We start from the raw sequence: 26,781 nt of genomic DNA on the forward strand, positions 1-26,781 counted from the left end.
GAGCTCCTACGTGCTCAAGCAGAGGACCAGCAGGTGATCCAGAGCCTCCTCATCCAGGAGGCGTCCCCAGCTGCGACCCCGGACACCCACACGCCATTGCTCCCACCTGCACAGAACAGAAGATGGGGATGGCGGATGACCCCGAGGTGTTCCTGGATTTGTTTGAGCGCACCGCCGAGTTCTGGGGCTGGTCGCTCGGCCAGTGGGTGGCCCGACTTATTCCGCTGTTGTCCTGGGAAGCCCAGCTCATGGCTCAACAAATGCCGGCGACGAGCCTCCTGGTTTATGGTGACCTGAAGAAAGCCATCTTGCAACGGGTTGGTCAGAGTCCGGAAGAGAATAGTCAACTCTTCCGGAGCCTGAAGCTGGAGAACTCCGACCGCCCGTTTGCCTTTGCCCAACGTCTCCGCGACGCCTGCCGAAGATGGCTGCTAGCGGGGGGCTGCGGCGTTGATGGGATCGTTGACCAGGTGGTACTGGAGCAATTAATACATCGACTGCCAAAAGGGACGGCGGAGTGGGTCCAGTGCCACCGCCTGGCGTCGCTGGAGGAAGCCGTCCGGCTTGCAGAGGACCACATGGCGGCGATCCCGAGGGCGGAAGAGCCCTCCTACTCTCTCTCCCCTTCCCCTGTGTTTTCCCCTGTCTCATCCCCCTCCCCTCTCTCCTCTCGTTCTGCTCTTTCCCCAGGGCCTGTTCCTGCCCCATGCAGGCGAGGAGGACTTCAGCCACTGAGACCAGCTCCCTAGGCGTGGGATGCGACACCTCCCCCTACCCTGATGCCCCGCCGCTCTCCCTCTCAGGTGGGGGCACCCGCCGACGCAAGTACAGGCGTAGCGCCTGGGCCAGGCTGCTGGAGGTGCGGGGACCTGGACTACTTCCGGGATCAGTGCCCTCTGATGGAGCTGGGGACGGTGGTATGGGTCTCTGACCTCCAGCAGGCTGCCCCTGACTGGGCCGGAGCATACCGGATACCAGTTAGTGTCAAGGGGGGTACTCACCAAGCGTTGGTGGACACCGGGTGTAATCAAACCACTATCCACCAATGCTTGGTTCAACCCGAGGCTTTGGGCACAGCTATAACGGTGAGGGTGAAGTGTGTGCACGGGGATATTCACAAGTATCCTGTGGTGATTCTGACGATTAAATTCTGGGGGAAAAAGCATAGAGTGGAGGCCGCGGTTAGTTCCCGCCTCACCCATCCGCTGATTTTGGGGACGGATTGGCCTGACTTTAGAGATTTATTGAAGGGAATTTGTGTGGATGGGACCAGTACTAAATTAGGGAGATGTGCAATGTGTGATGCTCTGGCAGGGGAGGCGGAGCCGGGGCAGTCCTCGACAGCTCCATGTCATAATGATGAGAGAGGGGGAGAGGCTGCAGCCCCTCCCCTTCTCAGGGAATTCCCTGAGGGATATTTCCCTTTGGAGCAGTCGTGAGACGAAACCCTCAAACACGCCTTCGACCAAGTGAGAGTCATTGATGGTCAATGACTCCTTTCATAACCCTATTTTGCAATTATAAATGAGCAGTTGTATAGAGTGACACAGGACACTCAGACCAAAGAAGATACAACCCAACTTTTGATACCACGGAGCCGTCGGGAAATGGTATTCCAGGCGGCTCATTATAATCCCATGGCGGGTCACTTAGGAGAAAGGAAAACACTGAACCGTCTACTAGCCCGCTTCTACTGGCCGGGCATTGGTGGCGATGTCCGCAGGTGGTGTGCAGCATTCCACGAATGTCAGCTGGTTAACCCACCGGCCACCCCAAAAGCGCCGTTGCGCCCACTTCCGCTGATCGAGGTCCCCTTTGAAAGAATTGGAATGGACCTCGTCGGGCCATTAGAACAATCGGCACACGGACATCGCTTTGTATTGGTCCTAGTGGACTATGCAACACGATATCCAGAAGCAGTGCCTCTTCGCAACATCTCAGCATGCAGTGTTGCAGAGGCACTCTTCAAAATAATCTCCCGGGTGGGGATTCCGAAAGAAATCCTCACCGATCAAGGCACAACGTTTATGTCACGGACACTACGCGAGCTGTACGAATTATTGAGCATTAAATCGATTCGCACCAGCGTGTACCATCCTCAGACAGATGGCCTGGTGGAAGGATTTAATAAAACCTTTAAAAACTTGATTCGTAAGTTCGTGCACGACGATGCTAGAAATTGGGATAAATGGCTCGACGCCCTGTTATTCGCAGTACGAGAGGTCCCGCAAGCCTCCACTGGCTTCTCCCCATTTAAGCTGCTGTATGGGCAACGCCCACGCGGTGTGCTTGATGTATTGCGAGAGGCCTGGGAGGAGGGACCTTCAAATAGTAAGAATGAAATTCAATACGTTCTTGATGTTAGAGCCAAACTCCACACTTTGGGACAACTAACACTGGAGAATTTGCTCCAAGCTCAAGAACGACAGTGCTGACTGTATGACAGGGGAACTCAGCTAAGGGAATTTGCACCAGGAGATAAAGTGCTTGTATTACTTCCCACATCGAGCTCTAAATTACTCGCCAAGTGGCAAGGGCCCTTTGAGGTCACACTACGAGTGGGGGATCTCGATTATGAGGTTAAACGAACCGATAGAGGGGGCACACGTCAAATATACCACTTCAACCTCCTGAAATTGTGGAGGGAGGCGGTCCCTGTGATGTTGGCTACGGTAATTCCAGAGAAGGCGGAGCTCGGACCCGAGGTGAATTCAAAACATAAACAGTTCACCCCGGTCACTTGCGGAGACCACCTCTCACCGAGTCATCGCAGAGGTTGCCAGGTTGCAACAGGAATTTGCGGATGTGTTCTCCCCTCTTCCAGGTCGTACGAACCTCATTCACCACCACATCGAGACCGAGCCGGGAGTCGTGGTATGTAGCCGCCCCTACCGATTACCCGAACACAAAAAGAAAGTCGTTCGGAAAGAATTGGATGCAATGCTCGATATGGGGATAATAGAAGAATCCCACAGAGATTGGTCCAGCCCAGTGGTTCTAGTGCCTAAGGGTACGGGTCTGTACGGTTCTGTGTGGATTATAAGAAAGTCAACACGGTGTCTAAATTTGACGCATATCCAATGCCTCGCGTTGATGAGTTGCTCGATCAGTTGGGCACTGCTCGATTTTATTCGACATTGGATTTGACGAAGGGTTATTGGCAGATCCCCTTGACATCAATTTCCCGTGAAAAAAACACCTTCACACCGTTTGGATTACACCAGTTTGTGACACTTCCGTTCGGTTTGTTCGGGGCCCTGGCTACGTTTCAGCGTCTCATGGACCGAATTCTCAGACCGCATTCAGCTTATGCCGCTGCCTATTTAGATGACAACATCATTTACAGCAATGATTGGCAGCGGCACATGCAATAACTGAGGGCGGTTCTGAGATCGCTGCGCTGAGCGGGACTCACAACAAACCCAAAGAAGTGCGCGATTGGGCGGGTGGAGCTACAGTATCTGGGGTTCCACTTGGGCCATGGGCAGGTGCGTCCCCAAATTGATAAGACAGCGGCGATTGCGACCTGCCCGAGGCCCAAGACCAAAAAGGGGGTGAGACAGTTCCTGGGGCTGGTCAGCTATTATAGAAGGTTCGTACCTAACGATTCAGACATCACCAGCCCGCTGACTGATCTCACTAAAAAGGGAGCTCCAGACCCGGTCCAGTGGACGGAGCAGTGTCAGCAGGCCTTCACGCAAGTTAAAGCCGCACTTTGCGGGGGGCCGCTTTTACATTCACCCGATTTCTCTCTCCCTTTTGTTTTACAGACAGATGCTTCAGACAGAGGGCTGGAGCCGTGCTTTCACAGGTGGTGGAGGGGGAGGAGCGCCCGGTGCTGTACATTAGCCGCAAACTCTCATTGACGGAAACTAAGTACAGCACTGTAGAAAAAGAATGTCTTGCCATCAAGTGGGCGATCCTCACTCTCCGATACTACCTGTTGGGGCGGGCCTTCACCCTCTGCTCAGATCACGCCCCACTCCAATGGCTCCACCCCATGAAGGATACCAACACGCGGATCACCCATTGGTATCTGGCTCTTCAGCCATTTAAATTCAAGGTGGTCCACAGACCAGGGGCGCAGATGGCTGCCGCCGATTTCCTTTCCAGAAACGGGGGGGAGTGGTAGGCAGGCCGGATGCCTCCCCGGCCTGAATCGGGCAGTGGGGATATGTGGCAGCGAGGGTGTGGTCAAGCGTCTCTCCGGAGAGAGAGAAAGCAGTAAGGGCGCTTGCACCTGAACTAGATTATGTCTAACACCTGTCTCTAATTACAGTGAGCACGGGGAGAGTGGCATAAAAGAGCCACACCGCCAGCAGATGGGAGAGAGAGAGCCTGGGTCCCCAGAGTTATGTTTGTGAAGCTAAGAGTTTATTATAGTTAAGTTGCAGAGATTGTTATTCTAACACAGAAGAAGTTATTATTGTAAAGTTGAGAGCAGCGTGGTCATTAAAAAACCTACCTGTGAGTAGAACAACCTGCCTCCCACCTCCTCCTTTCCACGGAACATCCACAAGGACATAAATAATAAGATGTTCGAGAGTGGGTATTTGAAATCTATTATAAACCTAACCATCATGAAATCAAATTTACATTAGGGAAGTGTAGCGTGCATGTTACTGCATGTTATACTCGTGTCAAGACATCTTTTTTTAAGTCAATGGGTGAGAAGTTCAATTCAGTATTTTATGTTGAGTCATACAAGACTTAATTGTAAAAGATCGTGTTGATAAATAGGTGTATAATGCATTTTCAACATGATTCCGCTGAGTTTAGCATGTACTGCATGGTTGAAACATGGTTCTCACTGTGGCTTCATGAACGCATTATTGCATGCACGGCTCACATGCCCAGTGTAAAGACTGTAACCTGAAGACGCGTTTTGTGTAAAACAGCCCTAACAAAAGTGTAACAGTCCATCGCTGTTGTTGTTTTTTATTTTTTTCTCCTTTTTCTTCCAACTTGGAATGCCCAATTCCCACTACTTAGTAGGTCCTCAAAGTGGTGTGGTTACTCATCTCAATCCAGGTGGCGGAGAACAAGTCTCAGTTGCCTTAGTTTCTGAGACAGTCAATCCACGCACCTTATCACGCGGCTTGTTGTGCATGACACTGTGGAGACTCCGCATGTGGAGGCTCATGCTACTCTCCACACACAACTTTCCATGCACCCCATTGAGAGCGAGAACCACTAATCGCGAACACGAGGAGGTTACCCCATGTGACTCTACCCTCCCTAGCAACCAGGCCAATTTGTTTAGTTAGGAGACCTGGCTGGAGTCACTCAGCACACCCTGGATTCTAACTCACGACTCCAGGGGTGGTAGTCAGCATCATTACTCACTGAGCTACCCGGGCCCCCAGGTCCATCGCTGTTGTTGATTTTGTTGTTGCTATTAAATCGCGCATGCAAACAACTTCAGAAGAAAAAACACTAGATGAAGTCACGATGGGGGTTCCTTTTGTGTGTTCGAATGCAAGAGGGAAAAGTCTCCTCCGGTGTGCAGTTAATTTTAAGAGTTCTCATCAAGAAAGTTCTTAAGGGAAAAGTATCAGACCTGTATGTGGGAAAGGGGCTACTGTCCGCTAAACAGGGGCGGGGTTACGATTTCTGAGGCCCAAAGCAACTGTCTAGCTGGGGTCCCCCTGTCGGTGTACATCTAGGGAAAATTAAATAAAAGTGATTTTAAATCATTATTTGTAAATCAACTCTAACAGTCATTGTAGCCAAGTACAATCAAAATGTTTAATTAAATAAAAATCTAGTTAAAGATAATTAATGCATGTTTTCCACAGTTTTTCCACTAAATGAACACAAGGAACAATAGTTTTTAATTTATAATATAATTCATATAATTTATGCACACCAATATAATAATAAAAAAGCAATATTTACTTATATATATTTGTAAACAAATAGGGTGTGCAAAAACTACAACTTCACTCACTTATATTTTGGAACCCAGATGAATATGTGAGAGATAAATGTACAGTCAGCCAGTTGTTAATGCAAAATAAACCCCAACAGGGTGATCAGGTCTTGCATCACCCTGAAATGGTTTATTTTGCAATAACAACTGGCTGACTGTACATTATCCCGCTTATTACACGGCTACTACCAAATACATATACAATATTGATTTGCGTTGAAAATATGTAATTATGTGAGAAAAAAATTAATCGCTTAACAGCTGTAATCCACCTCTGGTTTGCATTCTGTTGGTGTTTACAGGTGCATCTCAATAAATTAGAATGTCGTGGAAAAGTTCATTTATTTCAGTAATTCAACTCAAATTGTGAAACTCGTGTATTAAATAAATTCAATGCACGCAGACTGAAGTAGTTTAAGTCTTTGGTTCTTTTAATTGTGATGATTTTGGCTCACATTTAACAAAAACCCACCAATTCACTATCTCAGAAAATTAGAATACATCATAAGACCAATAAAAAAAACATTTTTAGTGAATTGTTGGCCTTCTGGAAAGTATGTTCATTTACTGTATATGTACTCAATACTTGGTAGGGGCTCCTTTTGCTTTAATTACTGCCTCAATTTGGCATGGCATGGAGGTGATCAGTTTGTGGCACTGCTGAGGTGGTATGGAAGCCCAGGTTTCTTTGACAGTGGCCTTCAGCTCATCTGCATTTTTTGGTCTCTTGTTTCTCATTTTCCTCTTGACAATACCCCATAGATTCTCTATGGGGTTCAGGTCTGGTGAGTTTGCTGGCCAGTCAAGCACAACAACACCATGGTCATTTAATCAACTTTTGGTGCTTTTGGCAGTGTGGGCAGGTGCCAAATCCTGCTGGAAAATGAAATCAGCATCTTTAAAAAGCTGGTCAGCAGAAGGAAGCCTGAAGTGCTCCAAAATTTCTTGGTAAACGGGTGCAGTGACTTTGGTTTTCAAAAAACACAATGGACCAACACCAGCAGATGACATTGCACCTCAAATCATCACAGACTGTGGAAACTTAACACTGGACTTCAAGCAACTTGGGCTATGAGCTTCTCCACCCTTCCTCCAGACTCTAGGACCTTGGTTTCCAAATGAAATACAAAACTTGCTCTCATCTGAAAAGGGGACTTTGGACCACTGGGCAACAGTCCAGTTCTTCTTCTCCTTAGCCCAGGTAAGACGCCTCTGACGTTGTCTGTGGTTCAGGAGTGGCTTAACAAGAGGAATACGACAACTGTAGCCAAATTCCTTGACATGTCTGTGTGTGGTGGCTCTTGATGCCTTGACCCCAGCCTCAGTCCATTCCTTGTGAAGTTCACCCAAATTCTTGAATCGATTTTGCTTGACAATCCTCATAAGGCTGCGGTTCTCTTGGTTGGTTGTGCATCTTTTTCTTCCACACTTTTTCCTTCCACTCAACTTTCTGTTAACATGCTTGGATACAGCACTCTGTGAACAGCCAGCTTCTTTGGCAATGAATGTTTGTGGCTTACCCTCTTTGTGAAGGGTGTCAATGATTGTCTTCTGGACAACTGTCAGATCAGCAGTCTTCCCCATGATTGTGTAGCCTAGTGAACCAAACTGAGAGACCATTTTGAAGGCTCAGGAAGCCTTTGCAGGTGTTTTGAGTTGATTAGCTGATTGGCATGTCACCATATTCTAATTTTTTGAGATAGTGAATTGGTGGGTTTTTGTTAAATGTGAGCCAAAATCATCACAATTAAAAGAACCAAAGACTTAAACTACTTCAGTCTGTGTGCATTGAATTTATTTAATACACGAGTTTCACAATTTGAGTTGAATTACTGAAATAAATGAACTTTTCCATGACATTCTAATTTATTGAGATGCACTTGTATTTTGTGAAAATGACCGTCTGACTCCTCATTGTCCAGCTTATTACAAGACTACTTGCCAAATAAATAAATAAATGGACTTGAAACATAAGATCCGAGAAGCATGAAAGATGACTCGCAATATCCATATGACCGGTCAGATAAATTTTAATCCCTGGATGTACGGTTGTTACTCAGAGATATCAGACTGCTAGATGGCACCATTGACCAATCAGAATTTAGTATTCCAGAGCACCATGTAATAATATTTATTACAGTCCAGTCAAGTTTATTATTTTAATATGATACTGAATTATTATTATTTTGAGAATTTTTTTATACAGTCGTATTTTCTTCAACTTCACCTGAAGCTTTTATTTTGTTGGAACAATGATAGTGCACTACAGTGTCAAACTGTTTGACAGTTTGCAATGTTCCTCATTGAAAATCTGGTTAAACGCTGTCACCTCTGACATTCCTATGATACTTTGCCACATTTTTAGATTTGTATAATAACTTTAAGCAGCATCAAAGGTTTGAATCGCTAATGGGTGAAACTGTAGCACTTTGCCTTCACAAAGAACGTGAAATGTTCCGAGACGGCTGAGAACATCGTATCCACACGTGAACACAGAACAACGCTTCTGGATGTCTGAGGCCCCACGCAGTTTGGTGTGGTTTGCACTGCCACTAAACTGCCTCTTGCAACAACATTGTAAATGCAATGTGTTTTATGAATTGTGGTCTGACACATTTTGGAAAGCAAAAACACATGAATTGAGCTTGCATCACTAGAAGTGTCTGCGTCCACATACTTGCGTAGAGTATGTTTCGGCTTTAAAGCTTGTGCCCGTTCTACTGCCTTCTTCCCCAACCACTGTCTCATCCTTATTTTTGGCTGTTTTTCTTGTTCTGTGAAAAGCCCTTCCTACATGTTTTATGCTGACATGTTGTCAAGAATGAACTCTCTTGTTGCTATGAGTGAATTTGTGTAAGAATGTTATTGCATGATCATAATATAGTTGGAGAGGAGAATGATCTTGTAATTTGTGCACCTAGTCTGTGATAAATTGTGTACAAAGCACACCAACACAACAGAAAACAGTTTCAAAATAAATCTTCAAATGTGCATCAAGGCGACGACCTTCAGGTTCGTAGTGTGCACTTGGCCTATGTGTTAAATTGCTTAGTGTGTGTTTTGATATCAAGAAGTACATAGGGAAACAACACAATAAATGTGTGAATCTGTTAGAATGTTGGGTAACATTTCTGTATATCGATGTAAGGAAGTGTGAAGTAATAATTCAAGTATTTATTTAGAAGCAGTTTTTATTATCGTTTACAGGCACTTAAAAAGTAATGCATGGTCTATGTGCATTATGCAAATACCCAAGGATCAGTGCCGCCCCACAATATGTATTCAGGTCACTTTGTAGATTATCACCACAAACTAGATCTTGAGTGTGGTTGTTGTTCCATGTATTTAGTCTTTTCATTTTTAATTCTTGCAAAAAAATCTATTTAGAGAGTTCAGATGCTGCTAACTGTTAATTTATAATGATTATGGACATTCAAGGAATTGGCTATATCAATTCTGTAGATTCTGAGTTTGAGATCAAGGTTTACTGCATTAAACAAAACTTAAAATGAAGTGTGGCTACATTTACATTTCATCATCCATCATTCCTGGCAAAATAAAAGATAGGAGAGCAGCAATATAAGACAAATACTCCAGAAATAATTGAAACTGCTATCTTTCTTATGAAATATGTCCTTGCCTATCACGTAAAAACATACAATTTCCTCACTATGCATCCACTATCTTAAATGTCCCTGACATGCCAAATGATTTTCAATATGGATGTGCATGGTTCTAAAGCCTCATCAACCAGTAGAGGTGTTACCTGTTGTGTCAGTGTAGGTGACACTAGGGGTTCGATCTTGAGAGTCCCAATCACCTCTGATATATTCAGAAAAGTCCAATGAGAGTTGGCGAGTGGAATTTGCATGCCACTTCCCGCCCCGGACATACGGGTATAAAAGGAGATGGCGTACACCACTCATTTAGACTTGTTCTTCGGAGCCGAATGCATGTATTGTGTTCGTCCCTTCACCTCACTTCACGCGCCGCTGGATTTAATGCGCAAATCAGCAGTCTCACTCTCGCACGGTCGAGTGTTGTTTTTCCCCTGGAGTAATTTACTCTAAAAGAGCTCACACAAATGATTGGTGTCTTTTTAAAGATGTCCTTTTGCCTTTGTGCTACTGGGTGTGGCTGTTATCTCTCCCCATCAGACGGCCACAAAATGTGTCTCAAGTGCTTGGGTCGCCAGCACTCTGAGACAGTATTTGTGGATGGAAATGTTCTCACTGCGAGAATATGCCCATGAGAACATTGCAGTCGCAGCTCTCTTTTATCTTTGTGAAGCAGAGAGCCACCGGGGCTGCTCCTCAACCTGGTCTGTCCTGTGTTGAAGCACAGGCGGCAGGGGCGGCAAGCGCCATGGGCGATTTGGGGGCGGCTATGGGAGTCTATCCGCTGGCTCAGTCCCCGCGGACCTCCCATCCCCCAGCAGACTCGTTCTGCCTGGTAGAGTTCACGAGCGAGACAGGCGGTCCACCTCAGGGCGGATTTAATGTCTCGTTCGGGGCTCGCGATGATGATGAGTTTTCGGTCGCAGCATCAAAGGGTGGGCTGCTGCTTTCAGAAGCGGATGAGTCCATTGAGCTCCCGCTCTCGGGCGGTAGAGCTCAGGATGAAGCAGATGCTGAGTTATCAGCCGTGCTTGCCCTGGCAGCTGCGAACTTCGGGCTTGGAACCCTCTGCCCTGCCCTAAGCATTCGCGGCTGGATGATTGGTTTCTGGGCTCCGGTTCCTTTCGGGCCTGAAGTGCACGAGGAGCTCACAAAATCGTGGAAGGTGCTTTTCTCCACCCGTACACGCTTCGTGGGCTCGTCCATTCTGACTACTCTTGACGGTGGGACGGCCAAGGGATATGTTGAGCTTCCCCAGGTAGAGCGTGCTGTGGCAGTGCATCTGTGCCCACGAAGCACAGCCACCTGGAGGAACCGACCAAGGCTCCCTTCCAGGGCTTTTAAGTTTACTTCGTCATTAATGGTGAAGGCTTACAATGCTGCAGGCCAGGCCATCTCCGCCCTGCACGCCATGGCCATCCTGCAGGTCCATCAGGCCAAGGCGCTTAAAGATCTGAATGAGGGCAGGACTGACCCGGGGCTGATGCAGGAACTGCATACCGTGACTGACCTCGCTCTACGGGTGACAAAAGTCACGGTGCATGCCCTGGGTCGGACGATGTCAACCTTGGTGGTCCAAGAGCGACACCTGTGGCTCAACCTTGCGGAGATGCGTGACGCCGAGAAGGTTCGCTTTCTCGATACGCCCATCTCCAAAGGGGGGCTTTTTCTCGGCATGGAGCTGGACTCAGTCACCATGACGGCATGCCTCACGAACGAACGAGCATGCACAGTCAGTGCTGGCCTGCCCGAAAACCTTCAGGTGGAAGACAGCAGTGCCACTGAAACAATTTCAGAGGCTCCTGGGGCATATGGCATCCTCGGCGGTGGTATTTCCCCTCGGGTTGATGCATATGAGACCGCTCCAGCACTGGCTACAGACTCGAGTCCCGAGGTGAGCGTGGCGCCACGGCTCCCCGTGTGTGTTAATCACACCAGGGTGCCGCCACACCTTCAGCCCCTGGTCAGACCTGACATTCCTAAGGGCAGGGGTTCCCTTAGAGCAGGTCTCAAGGCATGTTGTTGTCATGATAGATGCCTCGAATTCGGGCTGGTGTACCGTGTGCAATGGGCAGGGTGTTACAGGGCTCTGGACAGGGCCCCGCCTGCAATGGCATATCAACTGCCTAGAGTTGCTGCTAGTATCGCTGGCCCTGTGGAGGTTTCGGCCATAGATTCAGGGCAAGCACGTGTTGGTCCGGACAGACAACGCAGCGACCATGGCATACATAAACTGCCAGTGCGATGTACGCTCACGTCGCAACTCGCCCGCCGCCTCCTCCTTTGGAGTCAGCAGACGTTGAAGTCTCTGCAAGCCACTCACGTTCCAGACGACCTCAATCATGCAGCGGATGTGCTCTCACGACAGGTAACACACTGCGGAGAGTGGAGACTCCACCCCCACATAGTCCAGCTGATTTGGGAGTGATTTGGGGAGGCGCAGGTGGACCTGTTCACCTCCCTAGAGCCCTCTCATTGCCCCCTTTGGTACTCCCTGTCTGAGGCTCCCCTCGGTACAGATGCCTTGGTGCACAGCTGGCCTCTGGGTCTGCGCAAGTACGCATTTCCCTCAGTGAGCCTCATTGCACAGACATTGTGCAAAGTCAGGGAGGATGGGAAGCAAGTCCTGATGGTTGCGCAGTACTGGCCCAACTGGACTTGGTTCTCAGACCTGATGCTCCTGGCAGTAGCCCCTCCCTGGCATATTACCATGAGGCGGGACCTTCTCACTTAGGGGCAGGGCATGATCCTGCACCCGCAGCCAGACCTCTGGAACCTCCACATCTCAAATCAAATCAAATCAAATCACTTTATTGTCACACAGCCATATACACAAGTGCAGTGGTGTGTGAAATTCTTGGGTGCAGTTCCGATCAACATAGCAGTCGTGACAATGATGAGACAGTACCAATTTACAATTACATCAAATTAACACAGCACAATTAAACATCTGTTATACACATAATTACACTCAACAGTATACAAATAATAACATACACTGTACAGTATAAAATACGCACTATATAGATAAACATTAATCAATAAAAATAAAAATATATAAAAAAGTATATATATATATATATATATATATATATATATATATATATATATATATATATATATATAGAATGTACAGTATTGTACTTTATTGACATTCAGGCTGTCGGTTGATAGTCAGTTGTTAAGAGAGAATATAATATAATAATAATATAATTTATGACAGTCCGGTGTGAGATATAAGAGTAAGGGTAATAAAGTGCAGTGCTGATGTATTTGATTGTGGGAGATCAAGAGTTCAGAAGTCTGATTGCTTGGGGGAAGAAGCTATCATGGAGTCGGCTGGTGCGGGTCCTGATGCTGCGATACCGCCTACCTGATGGTAGCAGTGAGAACAGCCCATGGCTCGGGTGGCTGGAGTCTCTGATGATCCTCCGAGCTTTTTTCACGCACCGCCTTGTATATATTTCCTGGAGGGAGGGAAGCTCACCTCCGATGATGTGTCTGGCAGTTCGCACCACCCTTTGCAGTGCATTGCGGTTGTGGGCTGTGCTATTGCCGTACCAGGCGGAGATGCAGCCAGTCAGGATGCTCTCTACAGTGCAGGTGTAGAACCGTGTGGGGATGTGGCGGTTCATTCCAAACTTCCTCAGCCGTCTCAGGAAGAAGAGGCGCTGATGAGCCTTCTTCACAATGACTTCAGTGTGGATGGACCATGTGAGTTCCTCAGTGATGTGGACACCCAGGAACTTGAAGCTGCTGACTCTCTCCACCGGTGCTCCATTGATGGTGATGGGGCTGTGTTCTCTGTCTTTTCTTCTGAAGTCCACCACAAGCTCCTTTGTCTTACTGACATTGAGGAAGAGGTTGTGCTCCTGACACCAGTGTGTCAGAGTGTGCACCTCCTCTCTGTAGGCTGTTTCATCATTGTCAGTGATCAGACCTACCACCGTCGTGTCATCAGCAAACTTAATGATGGCATTGGAGCTATGTGTTGCCACACAGTCATGTGTGTACAGGGAATACAGGAGTGGGCTGAGAACACAGCCCTGCTGGGCTCCAGTGTTGAGGGTCAGTGATGAGGGGATGTTGCTGCCTATTCTAACCACCTGGCGTCTGCTTGACAGGAAGTCCAGGATCCAGCTGCACAGCGAGCTGTTTAAGCCCAGAGCCCGGAGTTTCTCATCTAGCTTGGAGGGCATTATGGTGTTGAATGCTGAGCTGTAGTCTACAAACAGCATTCTCACATAAGTGTTCTTTTTTCCAGGTGGGAGAGAGCAGTGTGTATTGTAGATGCAATGGCATCATCAGTGGAGCGGTTGTTGCGGTAAGCAAACTGCAGCGGGTCAAGAGAGAGAGGCAATACAGAGCAGATGTAATCTCTGATTAGTCTCTCAAAGCATTTGCTGATGATGGGGGTCAGAGCAACAGGACACCAGTCATTTAAGCAAGTTATTTTGGATTGTTTTGGAACAGGCACAATGGTGGATGTTTTAAAGCATGTGGGGACTACAGACAAAGAGAGGGAAAGGTTGAAAATGTCCGTAAAAACACCAGCCAGCTGGTTCGCGCACGCTCTGATGACGCGGCCCGGAATGCCATCTGGGCCCGCGGCTTTGCGGATATTCACCTGTTGGAAGGATCGGGTTACATCCGCTACAGAGATGGAGAGTGAACTAACCTCTGTAGCTTCAGCCGCGAGAGCTCTCTCCGTGAGGGCGGTGTTATTTCCCTCGAAACGAGCATAAAAAGTATTTACTCATCCGGGAGAGAGGCAGCGGTGTTCATGGCGGAGTTTTTATTCCCTTTAAAGTCCGTGATGATGTTAATTCCCTGCCACATGCTTCTAGAGTTGGTGGTGTTAAACTGTCCTTCAATTTTGCTCCTGTACTGGCGTTTTGCGGTTCTGATGGTTTTTCGGAGGGCATAACTGGCTTGTTTATGCTCCTCCGCGTTCCCGGAATTAAAAGCGGAGGTCCGCACATTAAGTGCTGCGCGAACATCGCTATTAATCCATGGTTTCTGATTCGGATAGATCCGTATTGTTCTGGTCGGAACAACGTCCTCTACGCACGTTCTGATGAAACACATTACGCTATCAGCGTAAAGCTCGATGTCGTCATCAGAGGCGGACTGGAACATCTTCCAGTCCGTGTGATCAAAACAGTCTTGTAGCATAGAATCTGATTGGTCCGACCAGCACTGGATCGTTCTGAGGGTGGGTGCTTCCTGTTTCAGCTTCTGCCTGTAAGCGGGCAGAAGCAGAATGGAAGAGTGGTCCAATTTGCCAAATGGTGGGCGGGGGAAGGATTTGTAGCCATCCCGGAACGGAGAGTAGCAATGGTCCAAAACCCGGTCCCCTCGTGTGTTGAAACTAATGTGCTGGTGATATTTTGGTGCGACTGATTTTAAACTGGCTTTGTTAACCGGCCTCAGGGTGCGCGGTTTGCTGCTCACTTATAATTCCATACAGTTCCTTGAGTGCCCAGTCTGTGTCAGCTTGTGGGGGAATGTACACAGCTGTGATAATGACCGCTGTGAATTCCCTCGGTAGCCAGAATGGTCGACACAGAAGCATGAGAAATTCCAGATCAGGAGAGCAGAAAGACTTGACAGAATGTATGTTCCTCTGATCACACCAGGATTTGTTGATCATAAAACATACACCACCTCCTCTAGTTTTACCTGAGAGGTCTTTCGCTCTGTCCGCTCAGTGCACGGAGAACCACGGAGTCTGGAATCTCCGCAGACATCCAAGTTTCCGTAAGGCAGATAATGCAGCAGTCCCTTGTATCTCGTTGGAAAGAGATCCGCGCTTTCAGCTTGCAGAGCTTGTTATCCAGAGACTGAACATTTGCCAGTAGAATAGTGGGTAGCGGGGCTTTGCACGGCGTCTTACTCTGATGAGAACGCCGGCTCTGTTTCCCCTTTTCCTCCTGCGTTTCCGCGGCTGTGCTGCCCAGACAAAGGGCTTCACTTGCGTGTTTGTAAACAGCGGGTCGGCATTGAGGAATGTGAAGTCCGGTTTACAGTGTGAGATTGCTGAACCAATGTCCAAAAGTTTTTGTCTGTCATAGACAATAAGGCAGACAACATCCAAGACAAAAAAACATAAGAATTGTGAACAAAACAAACAAAACACTACTATATTGTGTCGGAGCTCGCAACGCAGCAGCCATACTCGTCGCCATCTTGAGTTCAAAAGGCTCCTGGATGGGATGAGGAAGTCCTAGCAGGCCTTTCGCAAGTGGTATTAGACCCCTCTACGAGGCGGCTGTATGCTCTGACGTGCCGTCTTTTCACGAACTGGTGTTCTTCCCATGGGGAAGATCCACAGAGGTGCGCGGTCGGGTTTATGTTGTCCTTCTTACAGGAGGGGCTGGAGAGATGGCTGTCTCCCTCCACCCTGAAGGTGTACGTGGCTGCCATAGCAGCATATCACAATATGCTTCACGATGCCGGTTGGGTGTATCATTTGCATTAGCGCCTTTCCCCTCTCAAGGTGATAACGTGCGCCGTCTTGTCCATAACAGTTCCCCATAACTGGTGAACACTGGACACTCTCTCGATTTCTTAAGCACTGTCTGGTGACGAACTCGGTGGAGGAGTAACGCCACCAGGCCCGGTACTCATGGCTTGGCCCATTTCAGATGAGCCTGTGTACTTGGGCTCAGTGATCCATACGTGGTGATTCCCTCCTCGGTAATCCCATATGATGTATTTCCACTGTTCGGTTTCCCTGTCGGTGAACCCTGTGTCTTCCCCTCGGCAGAGCTTTGCTCTAACTCGGCCACTGTGACTGTGTACCATCTCCTTTGATAGGGTCCTCCCCAGGGGTTTCGTTCCATGTGCAAACTTCCCGGTCAGTAAGTCCATGTGAGGTATTCTCCATATTTTAACCTCCCTCCGGTAGGATGTGGTCTCCGTAGTGCTCTCCCTTCAGGAGAGGGAAGAGCACTTCCCCAGCGCTATTCTTTCATGTGCTCGGTGGGAAATTGCGTAATACAGAAAGCATGGTAAGTGCTCCTCTGGTAAGTGCTCTCCTCCCACCTTTAACGGGACCGGGGAGGCACCTTACTTAACACGCTGGAAGGACATGACGTGGTCGAGCACTCGCTGCAAGGCACGCAGCAGCTTGCCTGTGTCTGCTCCTCCATACCTCGTGACATGGTTCAGCGCCTGTGGCATTTGCCTTTTCTGAATATATCAGAGGTGATTGGGGCTCTCAAGAGCAAACCCCTAGTGTTACTACATCGACACAACGTCGTGTTCCCTCCATCAGGGAACAGAGGTTACATCAGTAACCGAGTAATGGTTGCATAAGGAATTGGAAAGAACATAGCTTTTTTGTGTGTGGCAGTGTGGGTATAGCTTTTGTTCCCTCCCATCAGCAAAACACCAGAGCATGTATTGTTTCCTATATGTGTGTTTGCTGTAATCCTCATTTACTTAAAACCATGCGAACTGGTCTCCCATCAAACCATAACCCAACAGCCGAGCATGTCATTGTGAGGCAAAGAAAATACAATCCGGTTGGAGTCGACAATGAAAAACTTTTTTGAGGTGGAACCTATGAATCATTGAAGCTGCTATTCAGAACCGTTCTCAAAGCTGCAATTATAATTAATACAAAGTAATTGAATTCTCCTTGGTGACCTTCTTGAATGGCCATCATAATACTAATACACCTAGTCCCTTTGACATTGTTTAAAATGAATTGAAGTTGAAATTGAAATTGAAATGACAGCAACCACTGTGTAAATACCATATAGAGCATAATTTCCCTTGCTATTAGAATGTATTTTTTATTTGTTGGAAGGTGTTTAATTAAAACATCTGTACTTCTATTTCTAAACTGTTTAGTAGAAGTTTGTTTAGTTTATATGCTTCATGTTTTTCTCATACACTGATTTAAGAACCGTGTAGATCTGGTGATTATGAATTAATATGATAGTTTAAGAATTTGACATTTCAAAAATAAAGAGGTTTTATTGAGACTTATATTTGTGTTTTCAGTCACATATGCTACAGTATACTAACATACACTGTAAAAACTGATTTTAAGATTTAGTTGTATCAGCTTGCTTTTTTCAGTTGACACAACTAAAATGTCATGCGAAATTAACTTGTTAGGGGCAAAGCACTGAAGGTACATAGCCCCTATTGTATCCGTTAGTATTATTAGGGGACAGGCACAGGAGGTGCGTAGCCCCTATTGTATCCGTTAGTATTTTTATTATTTTTATTATTATTATTATTAATCCCCAATTGGAGTCTATGGCAGCCCATAGAACTGTTTGTAGGAAAATGATTACATTTGGCACACTGATAGGTGTGGTCATGAATAGTCCCCATAGCAAATTTGGGACCTCTAGGACAAACTCCATATTGCCACCACCAGTCCAAATATTCTATAAACAAAATAATTTTTTTTTGTCTGATTACTCTCCTCTTAATGTTTCAAATTAACTCCCATACATTATACCTCTGCCCATTACAGTAGCTGCCATCTTGGCTAATGAAGTTGTGGCAGGGCGGAGGGCAGGGCCGGGTCATGATTCCACACACCCGGCCCCTAATTAGGCTGATGAATCCCGAGAGGGATAGAGGCGACCGGAGATGGCGGTGCAACAGAGAGAGAGTTACGGACAGCTGTCCGACACCTGTGTGTGTTTGTCTTTTTGGTTCAGTTTATTATTAAAATATTATTTATATTATCAAGCCGGTTCTCGCCTCCTCCTTTCCCTTTTACCCTTACAGATGTTTACAGTTTAAAAGTTTCACATCCTTCAAACTTTGTCCAATTTGTCCAAAACAATGGCTCAAAATATCTCCAGACCGAGCTGTACAGAAATGATAGTAAATCATTTTGATTTTTGCCTTTGTTGAAAAGTTATGGCAGTGCAAAATTAACGAGGTCGATGTAAAACTGGATGTGAGGCTGTATCCGTTTTGATCCGTATGTCCTAATATCATGGGGTTGGTGTCTGTGGATTCTTTAGGTCATGTGGATTTCAACGATACCATTTTTATTCATACCAGCCATACTGTCCCTCCGCCACATTGAATTTTATAAAAAAGTGATAAATCTTTTAGAAGCATTGTCAAATTTAAAAGAAAATTGTTATGCATCATAAATATCATGTCCTTGGATTACCTGAGTAGTTTTGTAAGGAAATTGAATAGTTATTATGCAAGCAATAGTTCCTTTTACTGTTGATTGGATCGAATTCCCTGTTGAGTGAGTACAATTTGAGATTTCCAACCTGTTAGATGTGCTAATATAACATTCCGCTGCAACCTGAAGGTCTAGTGAAATCAATTAATCACACTTACACTTTCCGAGGGTATGAAAAGATAGATGAGCATAAAGGACCATGATAACCTTGAGAGGACAGAGAAACTGTGCTTTCTATAACCACTGACCAGCATAGAAAAGGTTGTAATATTTCTTCACTTACCAGAAATAATGGAGGCAAGTCGGAACTCATCAGAGAGATGCATTGGCTCATATGGGGATGTTTCATACAATTCTTCTCCTTTAAAAATAACAAAACACATACAGTGAAATATTAGACATTGACAATGTTGGGTTTTATCATAAATCTACATCAAACACAAGCTAAATGGAGAAATACAAATACTAAATTATTTAAAACATGGGGTTTTCGAACTGGGGTCCGTGGATTCCCGGGGGCTATAAAGGGGTGCTAGGGGTTCTGTGGAAATTTCGAGGTTTTGTAAAATCTTTATTATTGTTGTCTCATTCTGCTTTCTAAAGGCTGGGCAGATATCATGAGAATAATCCAAATTTTTTTATTCTATTGACAGTTTTTAACAGTAAGAAACAAACAAAACAAAAAAACAGCCTTTTCTTTGCAGCCGAAATACAGTATGTTGAAGTATAGTTTGTATTTGTGTTGTATCTTTCAAGGGAGTTTCTCCTCACTGTCACCTTTTTTTTTTTTTTTTTTTGCTTGCTGAGGGTCGCAAGGCCATATTTTCTGTAAAGCTTCTTTAGAACTATATTTATTGTGAAAAGTGCTATATACATACATTTTAACTGAATTGAAGATGTTTTTCTTCATCTAAAATTACTCTATAAATAGTGGGTAGAAAAAGATATTCTGTGAACGCAATACAAGTAAATATTTTCCAAATCAAATTTTTAACAATTTGATTTGGCTTTAGTACAATGACAAGCCCATTTATATGCAGCAATACAGTGAAAACTCCTAAAAATCAGCTTATTTAAAAAATCCGACAAAGCGAGAAAACAGTGTTGACATGAGATTTGAAATAATCAAATTATCCTCTGCTTTGGACGTCAAGCCGTAAAGGACATGCACACAACTCTCGTGTAAATTGGATAAGCCAGTAAGAACGGCAGTAAAGATGTTTACATGCAACACGAAATCTGGGAAGGCTAATGGGCAAAAATCTTTCACTGTTGATCACATTTACATGACCGCACACGTTGTCGGCTTATTAAGCATAATTGGTGTAAGAATGTGCATGTAAACGCGTTCATTATAAAAGCCAATTATTTAATTTTACAAACAACATTACTTTTTTTCTTACACAGTATAAAATATTCTTCAATTAGTCAAAATAAATAGCTGTATATTTATATTTTAGGCAGGGGGGCCTTCGCAAGGGGATCATCATTTTTGAGGGTCCTTGGCATCAAAAAGTTTGAAAACCCCTGCTTTAAAATGGTACTTTCAAACGCTCAGACTCTCACAAACTCTAACACTGTTTCAAGTGTACATGCTCTCTCAAGAATTAGAGCCTAGCAGTCTTTTGCCCAGATTTGTACTGGCAAACAATCACAAATAAGCTCCCAAGTGCTGCATCCCATTGGCTGTGTCCAGAAAAGCTGCTGTTTTTTAATCCACGCCTTGAGTTGTAGCCCTCAGAGTGGTGCAACCAATCTGTTAACTGGTCCCAGCAGAGCTGCAGCTATAACAATAAAGGTATGACACTGGACCTTCCATAGACTAATGTGATACAGTCAAATGAAGACTTCCTGTGTTACAGTACCAAGAGGACTGTTCTTTTCACTCTCATCCAAAGAACAGTCAAATACTTTGAGCCATGGTGCTCATATGGGAAATGCAATTTCGAATCTGGCCTGCGTTGCGTTCCAGTCCTAGAGGTCTGCTTCCTTCCTGGGAAAACCTGGCAGTGTTTGGGTCAGATTTTTCCTGCAAAGCTTTACTAACATTTCTCTAAGAAAGACTCCTTTTAGTGCGGTTTATTTGTATGCATGGTATGTACGTTTTTTCAGCTCCAGATTTACTGAATGAATTATACAAGTCAGGTAATGCTGCAAACACACCCCAAAAAAATTGTGCTGAACACAATTTCTCTGGTGCAATGTCCCATCTTGCAGGCTCGTTCAGAATGCTCACTTGTGGAGGATGCAGCAGACTGATATTCTTTACAGGGACTGTACAGCATCACATTACCACTGCAATTTAGACATCTGAATTGTCTCTTTGAAATGTCGAAAGTGTGCACAACTGCACGGCAGTTCTTCATCATTTGAATATCATTTGATGAGTTACTGCTGCAATGACCACTAGAAAACATCTCTTTTAAACAAAATTCTGTTTAACACTGCTTTTCCAGACTGATCTCACTGTGAATACTGTGAGAGTAGGTCGGAAGTTCTTCAGCTGACATCGGTCTGTGCTTACTAAAATTCTAACCGCTCCAGTCGCACATGTGAGCTCGTTTCCAGGTGAAATGGTGTCCACAGAGTGGCGCCAAAATCAAGTTGTTTTTAGTTGTAAATGATGTGATACAGTCAACAGGAATACATGTTTTATTAACCATACCCCCTAACACAACCCTACACCTAACCCTCAAATTTTTATTTTAGAGGGGAAATGCAACCACCGAAACACGCTTATTATTGCTTGCGTGAACACGATTACTTCCTGGTTTTCATGGGACCTAGAACCCGTGTCTCTGAGGTTCCTTGCATAACACGCTATCAGTAAACACATTTGAACTGATTAAAAAATGTCTGATGGGAGATGGCACTTTTAAGTAACTCAGCAGAATGGGGTCGACGTCAGAGCACAGGTACATTGGGTAGCAACATGTCAATTTTCTGGGATTATGTTGGCTTTCCGCAGCCAGTAATAGTTAGTAAATAGCCAGTAAATGTTAATTACACCTGGCAAATAGCGATGACTTCTGTCAATTAATATCTATTATAAGCCTAATTTACATAGAAAGGATGTGTGTTTACTCTGAAGGGAATGATAATGACTTAATTTAAATGCATATAGTGCAGCATTTTACCACCGTAGATATTGCAGAGCCTTGTTAAACTGGAATGCATGCAAAAAGAAACAGATACATTGCACAACTGTTAAGTGAATTCGCCCCACATTCCTTTAACTATGTCTCAGAGCTTGGCGAGCGGTCATCTCTCCATGTTTGCTATCAAAAATCCCCAAACAAATATAAAAAAAACTTTTATGTATCATTTCACAGACATGTACTGCAGCATTTATGGTGTGCATTAAAGTTATAATTTACCAAAAATGATAATTCTGTCATAATTTACTCACCCATATGACTTTCCTTCTTCAGTGGAACATGAATAGAATGTATTGGGGGGGGGGGTGCAATGAAAGTGAATGGTGACTGAGACTAACATTCTGCATAATATCTCCTTTTTTCCATTGAAGAAAGCAACATGAGGATGAGTAAATGATGCAGAATTTACAATTTAGGGTGAAATTTTCCTCTACAAGTCAAAGATGAAGGTCACATCAGTCACAGCGTCATTGAATCCAGCTGTTAACAATGACCTACTCAGTGTGCATTGGTAGGTATAGGTGCCATTCACCTGTCAGATCTCCACACTGTGATGCCAGGTGCACTTACGTTGCCCTGAGATGCACCCCAACAGGGTTCTCAACATCATCAGCCCCAACTCATTCCTCCCTATTCCCAGTCTGCTGGGCTCAGATGCCCTTTGGTCTCTGCAGTGCCTTTGTGTGCTCCCCAAATGTACCCCTGGCTGGGCATTCATTTAATGGATCATCCTGGATCAAGAATTTATCTGCCGTGTCACTGTAGCTCTGTGCTATCTGCATCCCAACTCTGCTACTGTGTGGCCACCTTCATGTGCTTTTCCTCAATGAGTCAATCCTTCACACACAGCCTTAAACTCTGCAATGCCAGCCCCACTGCTCCTGCTTTGGGTGAATAGTGCAAAGGTCCAGGAGGGAACCAGAAGTGGTATAAGATAAGTTGTCACATGAATTTTGAGTTAGAGGTATTTGTCCCAGTTACATTCATAGAGTGTACTAGGCATGCATTTAGCATAAATTAGGTAAATGCAATCTTAAAAACTTGACACCACTGTGAGTTTTTAGCAGGGCATTAAAGAGCACAGATGCTGACATGATGAATGCAAAAGAGCAGGGAGTTACTCAAGTAAGCAGATTTAACAATTGCACCTCACCAATGCAGAGACCATAAACATTCATAGACATTGTCCTTGCCGCTGATTGTGTCCGTTGCACAGTTAAAAACTGCTGTCTATGGACACTTAAAGAGTTTAACAGATGGAGAAAGCTCCCAAGATACTGAAATTAGACTCAGCACTGGGATGCTGGAAAGATTTCAGATTCAGAAACTGTCATATTTTAGAGTCATATAAATGACCTATAAGGATTTTTACTCAGTGTATGGCACTAATGAAATGTTTATAAGACATTACAACCATAGTGGCCCCAAAAAGTATTTGCTACACTTAAAAAGGTATGAATGTCTTTGGATTTTATAACAAAATATCAAACATGTGGCATTTTATTTAAAGAAAATCAAGCCATTTCACAAGCTGATGTTTTATGGCTACACAATTAATCAGGAAATGAATTGTGGTTATGGCTGCCATGACTATATAATCAAGAAAATTGATGATTACAGCATTCCATTTAAGTCTACTCCTGTTGCAACCAAGGTTTCTATTTACAACGTGTTTTTGCAGCAGTTGAGTATTCTAACCTATCCCAGACATGTCCTTTGATCAATGAAACGGCAATGGCGAAACAGAGATTCTTACATTAGTCTATAGGCAGCGCAGTTTCTGAACACTTTGGGGCACTAGATGAGATTGCTGTTGTTGACCGGGTGTAATTGCCGACTTGGGTAGCAACCTCATTATTGGTGCTCCCATCTACAAGATCGATCTTATCATTGGTAATCTTGTCAGTCCAGGGGTGTGGGGGTTGCAGCTGATGGAGCCATAAGCAAATGCTTAGTTTGCCTGTGCCTAGAAATGTCCCTGTCTATAGTCCTATCAGAAATGACAACCTATCTTAATGCGCAAGTTTTAAAGTACAGTCTGATGCCCGAAATTGCTTTGTTTCACCTCTGATCATGGTGGCACATGAAAACGAATGCTAAAGAAACAACACCTGACACTTGAAAAGAAGCTTTAGAACAAAATGAAAAGCATAGTCAATAATTTTGAATTATTTTGGACTCGTTACGTGTTGTGCTGCTTGCTTGCAATGTGGACCGTAAAGATAGCAAAAGAGCAACGTGACAACGTTCCCATTATAATCAAGGCATCGACACGGTGTGAAAAAAAAGCGATTCATTGTGCCGTGTAGTAGACATTAGTGGTCGACCGATATGTTTTTTTTTAATGGACGATGCCGATACCCAGAGAGCAGGGTTGCCGATAGGCAGATACAATGCCGATATACTACATATATTAATTTAATATAGTAAATAACATAAACATAAAATAAAAAAAAAAATTATAATAACTTATTTAGCACTATATTTACTCAATTTCACACAAAACTTCGTAAAAAAAAGAATATAAAAATAATAATAATGTGTTTTAAATGGTAGATAGCACTTTCTTCTGATTTCTGTTTAGTCATCAAATTTTTGTAATTTATTTGCTCATGAAGAAATTGTTAATATATTAGGAAGAAGGAAATAACAGTACACACAGTAGTCCAGCAACCATGGATAGCATGTCCACATTAGCAATCACATTTACTCAAAAAATACAGAATCAAACCAATTGTACATACAGTGCATAGTGAATAAGACATATCGCACACGTGAAGCACTTTTACCTTGAAGTTGCACCAGAGAATATTTAGCAGAGATGGGCTACTTCTATTAAAATGAATGGGAGAAATTAGAATGCCCAACTGTAGCCAACGGTCAATGGATGTAGATAGGAAGTCCTGCCTTACAGGTAAAAGAGCCAATCACCTTTTAGATACAGACATCGCCTGTCAATCAACTCAAGAACGCGCATGCGCATTAGCTATAAAAGCTGGGAAAATTGCGTTTTTTAACGTAATCTGAGGTAAAGAAGCTCCATTTATGATAACGATGTTGTCCGATTTTACTGCTGATTTGAAATATGTTCTTTGATCATAATCTTGACCAACCATTTTGGAGATTTCGGTCTTTCACCATTCAAGTAGATAGGAGCTGCACTGTCATGACTGGAAATAGCCTCCCGAGAGCGTTCCAAACATGGCCGATAGTAGACTGGCTTTCTAGAAAGACTTTGGTTGCACTCACATGCTCATGCGGATCCAGTGAGCAGCAGCAATCTCCTGACAGTTTAAACAGCCTGGATCACCTGCTTGGATTGTGACCACTGACCCTCATGAATTGTGATTCAGAGGAACTTGATCCTGATCCTGAAGTTTTGATTCTGGCTGATAGAATACACGCTTCAGAGGAAGATATTAGATGAGCGCTCGGCGGGAAGAAAACGATGGATTTTCCTGAGGTTCGTGAATGACATCTGTTTAAATGAGATATCTGCATATTTGCAAATGGTATATAATAGAAGTTTTATTGATATTTGCCTTTTATCATTACAAAAGAAAGTTAAAAGTGACAGGGAACTGCTGAGGAGAGGCTGATAGAACACATGCTTTAGAGGTAAATAAATGAGCACTCCTCAGGATACTGGATTTGCTCAAGTTGTGAGGTTGGTTTATTACATCTGTTTAAACGAGATATGTGCATATTAGCAGATAGTATATATGATATTAGTTTTATTGATATTTGCCTTTTTATCTTCAGACAAGACTGTTAAAAGTTACAGGGAACTGTTGAGGAGAGAGGGAGAATGAAACTGGCGAGCACTTTAACATTATGAGCTGAAACGCATCTGCCATGGCTCTTAAATGCGGACCATATAAATGATGCTGTGTTGGACACCGGTCTAATATTGCAGTAACACGATGCCGATAGTTAAAAAAGTCAGAATATCGGCCAATTCATCGGCCTCGGCCATATATCGGTCGACCACTATTAGACATCTTCATTTATAGCGAGAGCATTTGCGAGAGTGCAACACTCTGATTATAATGAGCAAGTTCTAATATTGTGGCATGGCTAAGTGGACCATGCTAAACAGCCAAACCTTGAACTCTTGGGTAACAGTACATCAGTGAGATTGGTCTGTCATTTTTTTACCAGATCAGGTAGAGATAGCTCCTTATGGCAAAAACGGCATGTTTTCACTTTTGTAGAGCTCATTGAAATAAAAATTGGATATTAAAAATAACAATACTTTTCCATATTCTACAGTCACGTCAATAGTTGTGTTATCTGCCATGCAGATAAAGGAGCCAATGAGGGTTGTGGGTTTTTAGTAGCCAAGTTGAATATTAAGTTCGTCTTGGATGGATGCTGTCACCAGACATGTAAAAAAAAAAAAAAAAAACTTGATTAAGTGTGCCATTACATTTTTATACTGTCTTTGTGTCCCCAATAAAGTCGGCATAATTTCTAATTAACCTCTCCAAAGACAGGACCTTTGTTGGGGAAACATCTTCAATCGTGCATTTGAGACTCTTTAGGGGAGCATGACTTTCAGAAAAAGACTACCCCCATCTCAAGGTTTCAACTGCCTCTGTCTTCTCTTCAGAAGAGGGGGAGATGTAACAGCATTGAAAAATCCTCTGATCAGCCTGTCTGTTCTGTATTTTCCTCTTATCGTATTAAACTTGAACTTTGAAGATGTCTAGAATATGACATTTATATTCTAATGGAGTCCTCATGTTTCATTGAAGTATCAAGCTGAGTATTCCAAGATCAGATCATTTGTCTTAGAAGAACTGGATGAGAAATATTTGAGTTCATAGTGAAATCTCTGATGTTTGATTGCAGATGTTGGTACTTGGGAAAATCTTATCACAGTCTGTTACATCGTTG

General features: G+C 44.3%; 1 protein-coding gene across 1 annotated transcript in view; it reads right to left on the bottom strand.

Annotated features, from left to right (window-relative positions):
- gfra2b (GDNF family receptor alpha 2b) overlaps positions 1–26,781 on the bottom strand; it is an 86,684-nt gene that overhangs the window by 42,681 nt on the left and 17,222 nt on the right. The window contains exon 3 of the mRNA XM_051685717.1: positions 19,008–19,085. Coding sequence (XP_051541677.1) covers positions 19,008–19,085 — 78 coding nt within the window. The remainder of the gene's footprint in view (positions 1–19,007; positions 19,086–26,781) is intronic.

Source organism: Myxocyprinus asiaticus, chromosome 43 (assembly GCF_019703515.2).
Source record: "Myxocyprinus asiaticus isolate MX2 ecotype Aquarium Trade chromosome 43, UBuf_Myxa_2, whole genome shotgun sequence".
NCBI classification, from domain to species: domain Eukaryota; kingdom Metazoa; phylum Chordata; class Actinopteri; order Cypriniformes; family Catostomidae; genus Myxocyprinus; species Myxocyprinus asiaticus.